Source organism: Pygoscelis adeliae, unplaced genomic scaffold, assembly GCF_000699105.1.
Source record: "Pygoscelis adeliae isolate BGI_AS28 unplaced genomic scaffold, ASM69910v1 Scaffold122, whole genome shotgun sequence".
Lineage (NCBI taxonomy): Eukaryota > Metazoa > Chordata > Aves > Sphenisciformes > Spheniscidae > Pygoscelis > Pygoscelis adeliae.
Window position 1 is genome coordinate 5,660,542 of NW_008824358.1, and position 11,017 is coordinate 5,671,558.

At 38.2% G+C, this 11,017-nt stretch overlaps 1 protein-coding gene across 2 annotated transcripts in view; it reads left to right on the forward strand.

Annotated features, from left to right (window-relative positions):
• The window catches only part of CCDC88A (coiled-coil domain containing 88A), a 77,453-nt gene extending 69,213 nt beyond the window's left edge, over positions 1-8,240 (forward strand). For both annotated transcript variants that reach the window (XM_009319592.1, XM_009319591.1), the window contains 3 exons: positions 1,379-1,644; positions 3,311-3,800; positions 8,163-8,240. In XM_009319592.1, the coding sequence (XP_009317867.1) occupies positions 1,379-1,644; positions 3,311-3,800; positions 8,163-8,227 (821 nt within the window). In that variant the 3' untranslated portion in view covers positions 8,228-8,240. The remainder of the gene's footprint in view (positions 1-1,378; positions 1,645-3,310; positions 3,801-8,162) is intronic.
• The last annotated feature ends 2,777 nt before the right edge of the window (positions 8,241-11,017 follow it).

Here is an 11,017-nt window from a genome sequence, read left to right on the forward strand (position 1 = left end):
CTATATAGGGTAAAAAAAGAACAACCAGAAAAATTCCCACAACACACCACAGCATGTTTTTCTTTAAGCGTTTTATACCCTTCATTCCCCAAATTAGGAAAGGATACAAGTATTAGTAGAACTTATGTTTTGAATAAGTATTAAAAGGGTGATATTAGTATATAAGTTACAAACTATTTTAAACCAAACCTGACCCAAGTAATGATGTTACAAAGCAAGAATTCCCCCCAGATTACTTTAAAATCACTTATTTTTAAGTAGAGCAGTTGCTCCATTGTTTTTTCTCTGAGCATCCTACCACGTGTGCACTGCTGCTGTAAAGCTGTGTAGTGTACAACACAAACGGGACAAAAGGGCATATGTAATACCATCCTGTAAACTTTTGTATTTAAAAGATGAATAAAGTTACTGGATTTAGCAATATTCTCTAAATTTCATGTATTACGAGCCTTGATATATTTTTGTTTATAGTGGCCATTCTAGCTGGAGACGGTTGTACATACTAAACCGGAACGCTGCCAACTCAAGACTTCATTTAATATTCATGGCTTGCATTTATTAAACAGTATCTCTTTGTTTGGAAATTTAGAGACGAATGCTAGCTTGAGATTTTTATTAGTTTATTTTCTGTCTGTTTGATTACTTCCTTCTGTAAAAGATTCTTTGAGGTAGTCCTTGCCCCAGTTTCTATACAGTATTAGAAATTTCTGCTGTAAACAATTTATCTTTCCTCAAACTCAAGTTCTTTTCTTAGGAGTAACATGAAGTAGGAAATACTCGGTTATTCATCAGTAGTTTTTAAGCAATTCACAATTACTGAAACATAAAAAGAACTGGTGGTGTGGAATTTATTTTGCATTTATTGCCATACTCTTCCTTCAGGTCACAGCTGTAATAAACTAGAAGTAATGGCAGAAACTGTTGGAGAAGCAGCATTCCTAAATATTCTTGCTGAAGAACTATGTTGAAGAAAATATTTTCCTTCCATTCCGTCCGTTGTATTTCATTTAATGTAAAACTCGTTAATAGCGTATTAGAGTGTGTGCCTCGCAGTGATGCTGAACAAGAGTGGAGGCCTATCTTTAGCCTCTTGGAATATAGTAGTATGTAGATGGAGGCCCAGATTATAAGTGAACGGTAGTTTTTTGTTCAAAAGCTATCATGTCATGTTTAAAGAGCTGTAAGAGGTAAGTCAGGGGAGTGCAATCGTATTAATAATATATTTGGTTTGAGTAAAAAAGGATAACTGGCTTGTTTAGTATTTTAAATACAATTATTAACTGAATCTGGTAACGTTCCAGATTTGAGTAAGGTTATACTGTTTAACAGCTTTCAGACATTTTTCTTACGGAATACTTAATACCATTTACCTCCAAAGCAGGTGCAGTTAACAATCAAAGCAGGCCGCAAAGTCACAGCAGCGGAGAATTTAGCCTGCTACATGAACATGAGGCTTGGTCGAGCAGCAGCAGCAGTCCTATTCAGTATTTGAAAGGTCATACAAGGTCTAGTCCTGTGCTCCAGCAAAGAACGCCTGAAACGCTGGATAGTCGTGGAAAACAGATCAAAACCGGTTCTCCTGGAAGTGAAGTTGTTACCCTGCAACAGTTTTTAGAAGAAAGCAACAAGAGTACCTCAAGCGAGGTTAGTTTAAAAAGTATTTTAACTACGTATTATCCCATATATAGGCACAGAATTAACAGACGACTTACAGTGAGAAGAATTGCTTTAAAACTTTGTGGAGATACTGGTTACGCCTGCATTAAGAAGCAGTGTGGACTGTATCCTGATAAACTGTACTTGCTGTGTTACACGCAAAATCATTTGGAATTTCGCAGCTTGACCCTTTCCGGGTTACTGAATTAGGTAAGAAAGTCGATCTCTACTGCACAAAATTGTCCAGCGTACTGATGCATGGTACACTCATCAGAGTTCCGATGGAAGGCCATAAGCTCAAAGTAGGTTTACTTTTCTTCTTCCAGTTCAGCACCTGACTTCAGTAAGAGCTGTTGTCAGATCTGTCTTACATCAACAGGAAGGAAGATGCTTTACTTCATTCCCTGAGGAGAGACTCTTGTCTGCTTCAGTTTCATCTTTTTAACTCTACTGGGGGAAAAACCTGACCTTGGAGCTCATTGAAATCTGAGAGGAATAAAACCGAGAGAATGTTTCTCTAAATCAGTGACAGTTTGTTAGAAGCCCAAAGTCACCTTGTCTCTGCTAGTATTCTGATTTCTTCATCACTAGCTCTTGAGTAGATCTGTCCGAAACCTAGAAGTGCTCTACGATAAAGCAAGCCAGTTACTGTGACTGGGGCCTATCAAGAGTAAGGATCAGGCTCCATCTATTTTTAACGACGCAGTTGAAATTGAAAAATACACATTCACAGCTGAATTGATTGGGGTAGTCTGTGGCTTGAGTCTGGACTAAGTTTCTGGACTTTTTGTTAGATGCTTAAAATGACCTCTCACCTATGGTCTCTCTGACAAGGATTATTTTTTTTTTTTTAAGCATTAGACAATACTCTTCTGGCAATAGAAATAAAAGAAACCGCCTGAGTCCTCAGGTCTAGTCCACTGCTGTCCACGAATCACAGAATCCCTTTCATAGCATCACAGAATCATTCAGGTTGGAAGGGTATTCAAGAGGTCTCTTTCCAACCTTCTGCCAGAGTCTTTCCTTAATGCTCTTAGCTTAATTCTTTCCAAATTGTCTCTTTTACCATTTTGAAAAAGACTGAAGTCTTCCTCCACTGAGTCTGTGAATAGTATTCACCTAAACGTTTTTTTCTGGCTCTGAAGTCTTTTCCCCAAAAAGAAAAAACTGGGAGCTGTCCGGTCCAAATTTAGGCACCCTTGGTGCCTAAAGGTTATGTGCTTTGTATGACTTTCTGAGATTTTTGTCTTTATTATTTGGGTGTATAGGGAATTTAAGCTTTTAATGATCAGTATAAGTTAAAATAATAGTTCATATGAAATTGCTCAGGAAGTATTGATGAGTGATGGCAGAGGGCAAGTAAGTGAGAAGATGAACTTCAAGTTTTGATCATCTGGTTAGTTGAGTCAATCAGTGTTACAGAACTGATTTCGGATAGTTGTGATCTGTCTGACACTTTCGAAGTACTTGCTTGTAAGCTGCACAGAAAACTCAGGAGTATGTACCATGAATGTTTAATACCACTTTTAGGTCTGAGAAATACTACCAAAAAAAAAATTTTTTTAGACTTTCTTCATTTATGTCCACAAAGATTGCTTACGAAATGTCAAAATCACAATTTATAAATTTATAAGACGTTTCCTTTTTTTGACAGATGAAATCTACTAGTGAGGAGAATCTTTTAGATGAAGTCATGAAAAGCTTATCTGAGTCTGCGGAGCTGACAGGAAAGGAAAAGCTGAGAAAACAGCCGTCTGCCGGTTGTGGTATCGTGAGATCATTAAGTGTGAAAAATACAGTTGATTTCTCAGATGGACGATCCATTAAACCAGAACAACTTGTAAGGCCCAGCCTTCGTAAAACGGAAGATACCTACTTTACTAGCTCCCCAATAAAATTTACATCAGGCACTCAAGGGAAGGCCAAATCAGTTAAAGACAAGATACAAGTATCTGTATCACAGCGACAATCACGAGATTGCAATCCTTATGCTACCTTACCTCGTGCGAGCAGCGTGATTTCTACGGCAGAAGGAACTACTCGAAGGACAAGCATTCATGATTTTTTGTCTAAGGACAGTAGGCAACCTGTATCAGTTGATCCAGCACCATCCGCCACTGACAGAAGCGTTCCATCAACCTCTAGTGAGTACTCAGCACACCAGTTGTCCTCTAATTTTTTTCACTGTGTGGCTTACAGAGTAGATTGTGTTCCACAAAGCAGTGCAGCTAATACAGTTAAACCACGTAATTTAGGATGTAACTCTGATGTGCCTAAGACTTCAAGGATGGAAAGGTCAAATTTTCGTGAGAGAACTTTGCTAAGCACAAGCGTGTTTAATGATAAAGTCAGTGTATCTGGTAATGATAGCACAGGATCATTTACTGTGGCTCAGCCATTTTTATCCCTTAACACTGAACTAGTTAGTAATATAAGTGGACTGCCTCAGAGATCTACATCAAAAACAACTAATCAGGCAAATCTGTCAGCATTTAGATCAGTACCGAAAAATCAAGAACAGCCTTCTGCTGATCAGAAATCTGATCACAGTGACCTACGGTCAGTTCTAACTAGTGAGTTTGTTCCTGCCACCTGTGTAAACACGAGTGAGGCTGAATCCCCGCTACTGGTTTCTGAGGATAACACAACTGTGTGGTATGAGTATGGTTGTGTATAATAAGGAAGCTGTATTATTAAAAAAAAATATATATATATAGTCTAATATGACATATAGGTGTTCTTCTCAATGTCCACTGGATTTAGAGAAAATTTCACTACAATGAAAAAATAATTTGTTAGATCTGTGGGTGGTTGTTTTCTAAGAGCAATGGCATAGGGCTCAGTTGTGTACTCTAGCATGTTTGAATGTAAAATTGTAACCTCACCAAAGTTTGCATGAAACATTAATTGCACTGTATATATTTTGCATGCCTTTAAAAGTCTTTTATAATACAAGCTATATTTTTATTTGTCACGCATTACAAATATTTTGGTTTTTTCCTGTACCTTACTGAATGCATGTTAAACCAACCGCATGCTGCCTTGCCAAAAATGGCACAGTGAACCACATCCTTTCCGGTACAAAGACAGTACTTTTCAGTCGTGCTCATGCTTTCAGATGTATCAGTAACACATTGGTTATGTATTTGGAGTAAAAAGACTTCCCCCCCCCTTCTTTCAAAAATGAGATACTAATGAAAAGAAGCATTTAGTGAGATTTCAGAGTCTTACCCTTTTCATTTATGCCGTGTCCTGGCATAAGTGCACTTTGCACAAGGAACAAGTTATAGCCCAATAATTCAGTGCCTCTAGCTTGCACAATAAATATGAATTACTGTTCATACTTATTAAAATATTTGAACATTAATAAATACAAAGACCATTCACAATACTAAACATAACTGATAATTCTTATGAAGAGGTGATAAATAGTCACATGATGCGCAGCACTTGTAATGAAAAAATGACCCTTTCCACCTTTTCCCTTTTGTATGCTTTGTCTTTCCATGTCTGGTGTACAAATGTGGTGAAGTGTACGGTTTTATTAGGAGTCAAATAACAGAGTTATATGGGACTCCTTGTGATGTACAGTAATAAAAACCTGTATTGATTATGGTGGAAATTCATTTTTTCTTCTTAATAGAAGCAACACTAACGTAGTAGAAAACAAGATGTGTAACAAAATAACAGAAAAACTGTTAAATTAACAGAGTTAAATAAAAAAAAAGTTTGCTTGCAAAATTATAGGAGTATAGGAATGCTTGAGCGAATAACTCATTAAATCCCAGATGACCAGCTAAAGAGAAATGTTGAAAAGTAATTACTTAATATGCCACTGTCTCTCCAATCGCTTGGAACTTCTCAATGGTAAATATAAACAGAGTTTAAAATTGTATCGTACTTAAACTATAATTACATGAGGCTTTAGACATTAGCACTGTTTTGCAAGAGAAAACAGTTACTGACAGTTATTGTAGGCCAAAATTACATAAGCTATAAACAACCCAAATGAAACTATATCTAGAGGAGAAAAATATTTAAAACTTAACATAGATATTGAAAATAATGAATGTCATATTCTGATCTTTACAACTGAATTTATTTTGCCAGCAGTTTTGTGGCAGTCACGGTACCGCTGTGTGCGTTGAACTTCAGTTCCTTAGTGTTTAACTAGGGAGGGGTAGAAAGTGCTGCAAATACACAGTTCCTCAAGGAAAAGCAGCAGACGTCCCGTATGTTAACCTGTAAGGTCTCCGTTTCGTACAGGAGAATTGTCACTAAAATGGGGAGATAGCCCTTTCCAGAGCTCCGGCTACATTTCAAGGTGGGGAAAAGGAGCGAGGGGAGAAGATTGGACGTTTCAAAGACATTGTGTGGAGAGTAAAATTACTGTTTCAAAATGTAAAGCAGCCATCCTTTACCACGGCTGCAGTCATCCATTAGTACCGGGCCGATAAATTTCTCATTCTTTTCAATGTTGTTCACAGCGCGCTGTTAGTTATTGCTGTATTCCCTCTAGAATTGTCTCACCATTTAAAAAACAACAACAACAACAACAACAAAAACCCCAAACCCAAATCTGAACTACCACCTTAATTTCACACACATTTGCTCTCACGCAGTGAGATCAGTGTTCTGATCTTGGGTCGTGTCATTTGGCTTCATTTCTATTAGTCTATAGATGTGTTTGAAGTAGCTTTGAGATGAACAGTGCTGTTACCTGAAGTGACGTCTGCATAATACATTTTGCAAGTTATTTAAGGAATTGTAGAGAAAAGTACTATCAGAGCTAAGAAGATTATTATAAACTCGTGCTGTGCTACCGGGATCTGTGTTTTTCTTAACTGATTGCAAGCCTGTGTCTTGCAGCGAGACTGCTTGTTACAATCAGAACAAGGTTTGTAGCTAGGGGTGTGTAGCTAGAGGTAGTATCTGCTACTTAGATCAGCTGCTGTTGTTCCAGAAAGCGGATAAGCTTTCAGGCATGCAATTATCTCGTTTGCCAGCCTTGTCTTTCATAGGTCCTTAGACTGTCACAGCTACAAAAAATACCAGTGTTGTCTCCAGATACGTTTATTACGAACGCTCCAGCGTGACCACAGAACCGTGATTGTAATCGTGAGCAAGGCCAAGCTCTAAAGAGAAATTTTAAAGGCTACCCTTGTAGAGTGAGGTTAAAGCTTGCTATCAAGGCAACAGAATACATTTTTTCCAGCCACTGCCCGTGCAGCGCTTCAGGTTGCATTGTTTCATTTCTTTTCACAGCTCTAAGCTTTCATATACAAACCAAATCTGATCATGAACATTTGTGCCTGATATTTAATGCCTTTTTAGCCTGTGTTTTACCTTACTCCATTGCGGGGGGGCAGCATTGAAACAGCTTCTCTTAAACACAGAGGGCTTCAGAACAGCTGAGTGTTCGTGTCTTTGAACACTAGTGTCTCAGATCCTCTATAGGAGTTCTAGACTAACCTTGTCCGGCTCGAGCCACTGTTTTGCATTGGTTTATAAATTTGTAATGAATTGCATTTTAGTTCTGAGGATAATAACTTTTTGTGCTCCTGTTTTTGCTCCATTGAGTTCAGCTGCAGCAGTGAAAGCATGCTGCTGGAGGTTTTTTTAATGTCTCTGAAAGATAAATTGTCGACGTTTATTATACACGAAAGAAAACAAATGTTTTCATGTACAGAAGGATTATTTTTCCTCCACTTTTTGGTCTCTACGCTTTAACAATAGCATCATGGATGTCTCTCTCGGTCTGTGCTCAAATAGTGGAAGGGTCTGTGAAGTTCCTTTCAGACCCAATGGCTGCTGCTCCTCGGCCATTCAGACGGCTGACTGTAAAACACACGGTACACTTGCTCGTTCCTGGGTCCCTGCTGCCTTTGAAAAATGATAAGTTAGGACTTTGCATGGTAATTAGAAACACTAAAGATGTGGCTGCCGGCCAAAAAAGGTTTTGTTGTTCAGGCTCAATAATTTGCTTGCAGTTAAAGGTTTGCTTGATGCTTTGCTTTCAGTGAATAGTAAGTTAAGATACTGCATTTTGCACGTTCAAGCTGTTGCATGCGAAGATAATGTTCTGTTTTGCAGAATGGAATGTGAACGTTTCTGTCAATGTGTAGCAGGTACAAATGCAAGAATTAGTTGAGTTCTCTGCTAGGTTCAGTCAGCCTTGATTACATCTGATTATTTTTTTTCCTTTTCATACGGGCAGAAATTTAGGGTTAGCGTATCTGAAAGTTAAGTATATCTGACTGTGGCTTTGAAAATAATACCTGGTTATTCTAAATGCTAAGGTGAATTTTACTGAGTGTAGTTGAGTAGGCACTTCCAGCGAGTTTCTTCTATCCCTCTCCTCTGTCCTTTCCTCTTAAAAAAAAAAAAAAAAAAAAGTGTTTATATATCCTTTTGCTCTATTAATAAGTAGAATGTATTTTATGCATGAGGGGTTTTTTCATGTCCTGATAAACACAATGAATAACATGAAATGCTTTTCTCTGCAGATGTGGAAGCTATCGCAGAAAGCAGAAATTCAAAAAGCAGGTCTAGGGAGCAACAAAGCTCCTAATTCTATTACCCACTACATGAGATGTGGGCCAAGTGGTGAGTTTCCTGCCCAAAATGTAAATGAGATTAATTTCATTTACAACAAACTAACAGCATTACATATAAGAACAAGTGCACACTGCATTAACCAGATGTAAATACTGCTTGCTTAACTGGCTTCTATCTTGCTTATTAGTTAAGCCAGAAACAGGTTGTTTTCCAGCAGTTGTTTTGCCTGTGTAGGCAGAGGACTTCATCCCGTTTAGCCTTTTGCCTGTAAAAATTACATTTCTTTCTATTTTTCAAATCTCTTGAAGAAGAAAGTTCAAAGAGATGGCATTAAGAAGTAATATTGAAGTCAGTTCTTAGAAAGGGACAGATAAATCTAAAAGAATAGTTTAACAAAACGTATAAAGTATTCTGTCCTACAAGGAAACTGCCTTTTTTATAAAGCTTGTCTTTGGCACCCTGTCCTTCTCTTGACTTCATTAAAACGTCTTTGACGCATGCTATTAGTGCTGTTAGTTCTGTTAGTGACTTAACTCTGTATTTTATACTTCCACACTTTAAGCTTTTCTTTTATGTTCTTTTCTCTTTCTACCTTTCAACTGAACACAGAGAGAAAAGTGTCCTTCAGTATCTCAGTATGAAGCCTTTATATCTGAAGTAACAAGACAGCGACTGTAGGAATCATTAATAAAAGTTAAGGGAATTTTTTACATTCTTCGTGACTAGAGCAGGCAAGAAATAAAAACCTACCTACCTTCCTTCCTTCCTTGAATCAAGGAGCTCTACTGGAGTCTGCTGCCGAAAATTTGTAGATGGTCTTAGGAATTGTTGCACATTGCACTGTTAAGATCTACTGAATAAAGGACAGTTCTCATCTCCCTAAGGACCAAGAATTTTAAGGTCTCAAGAATTACTCCAGGAAAAAAAAAATACTTCTTTCATCTTCTGTTTATGAAATTAGCCACTGATTTGCTTAAGCTTCTGCTAATAATTAGCCAAAAAAACCCGTAACTAGCCGTTTATATTTCCTTCTGTAAATCTAAAATAAACGCTGTAGTATTTTGTTGAAATTGACTGTATATACAGATACAAAAACCTCACAGCTTACTGGCACTTCACTGCCTTACTTGGTTGGCATAATCTGCATGAAATTGCTCTTAAAAAAGTTTATGCTGATTTTTGTTGCATACTGCAAGAGAAAAATTTGTTTACATACATGAAAAAGTTCGATAACTAACAAAAGTGGGAGTCATGGGATAATCGTATTATATAGAAATTGTTCGTCATTTGTGTTTTTCACATTCCCAAGTTACTCTGCATATATATGTTCAGATATTTCTGACAGGAAATTGTCGAGTATGATTTTTCTATAACTTTTATTTTAATATAAGGCTGTTTTCAACAAATGGCATTTCCAGGATAAGACTGTCTTATGATGTTTGTGTATCGACTGATTTTTTTTTTTTATTATTATTATTATTATTGTTTGTCTTTTGACATGAGCTGATTGTGGCTTAGGAGGTTTCTTGATGGCAAAAGAAATGTAAATAATGTCATATGCATTTTACAATCGGTTCCCCTTACGGTTATCTTTTATTAGTAAGATACGTTTTGTTCATTACTGATTTATATTAAAGTCAACAAATGTTATTGGTACGTTCGGTGGTTGCATACATTTGTTGTCTTGAAAGCATCCGCAGAGAGCTCAAAGGAAGCGTACGTGAATTTATAAGCAGATCCAAAATGAGTTACCGCAATTCTGTTTTATCCCAAACCAGTAAGCAACGTTCCCATTCCTGTTCTAAAGGGTTAAGTGAACTGTGTAACCTCCTAGCCTCCCGTCTTCCGACAGGCACGTACCTAACTTCCACCTACAGCTATCTCCATTCGCCTCAGTAAAGGTAAGCATGAGACGCTTGGGGAGCCAGGGTTGCAGGCTACCTGTAAACCGAGCGCGCTGCTGCCGCTGAGGCTGTGCGGTGGAGCCGCTGCAGCTTCAGCTCACTAACAGCTCGCTTCTGGAGGCTTACAGGTCTTATCGCTTGGGAAGTCTCAAGCTGTCAGGGACAGTTGGAACAGAATCATTTCTCACTGGAGAGAGAATGCAGTTCAACAGATTCAAAAGCATGCTGGCAAGTCATTTTTTTTATTTTGCTGAAATTTTGTCAGAAAGGGGGAAAAAAGAGGAAAGTTCCATAAGCTTTAGAAGGGGAATTTTCCCGGGTTTTTTTCCTTAGAGTGACTAACTGCTGAAAACACTTTCTATGATAAAATGTGCTAAAAGATCTAGATCTAAGCAGAATATTTTGGGTTTACAGTACGAACACTTGGATCAGCCTGGGATTGTTTTCACAGAGAATCTAAACGTTTTTGGGGGTTTTTTTCTTAAGTGAAAATAGGACCAATTTTGCAGCTCTCCACCATACAGAATTTCCGTTCTTCCTCTGAAGACGTTTCTGGTGTTTCATTAAAATCATTGGTTTATTTTGATTACCAGCTCACACTAGCATCCATTTCTGGTCCGTATTCTCAGTGTCAAGATTTTCACCGATTTCCGTGGGAGCATGGTGATTTTTGCAGAGTATCAACACAGATCAGCAATCCCAGGAGCGATCTAAAGCCCAGAGCACTCCTGAAATCCAGCTCCACGATGGTTTTGTAGGCAGCCTGAGCTCAGCTGCATTTGGAATAATTTCCCACGGTGTAACTGACGGAAGGATTCGGGGCGCTCCACGCCGTGCAGCGGCGGCTGCGGGATCCCACCAGAGGGGCGGGTGGGATGGGTGGCAGCGGCTAGAAGAGG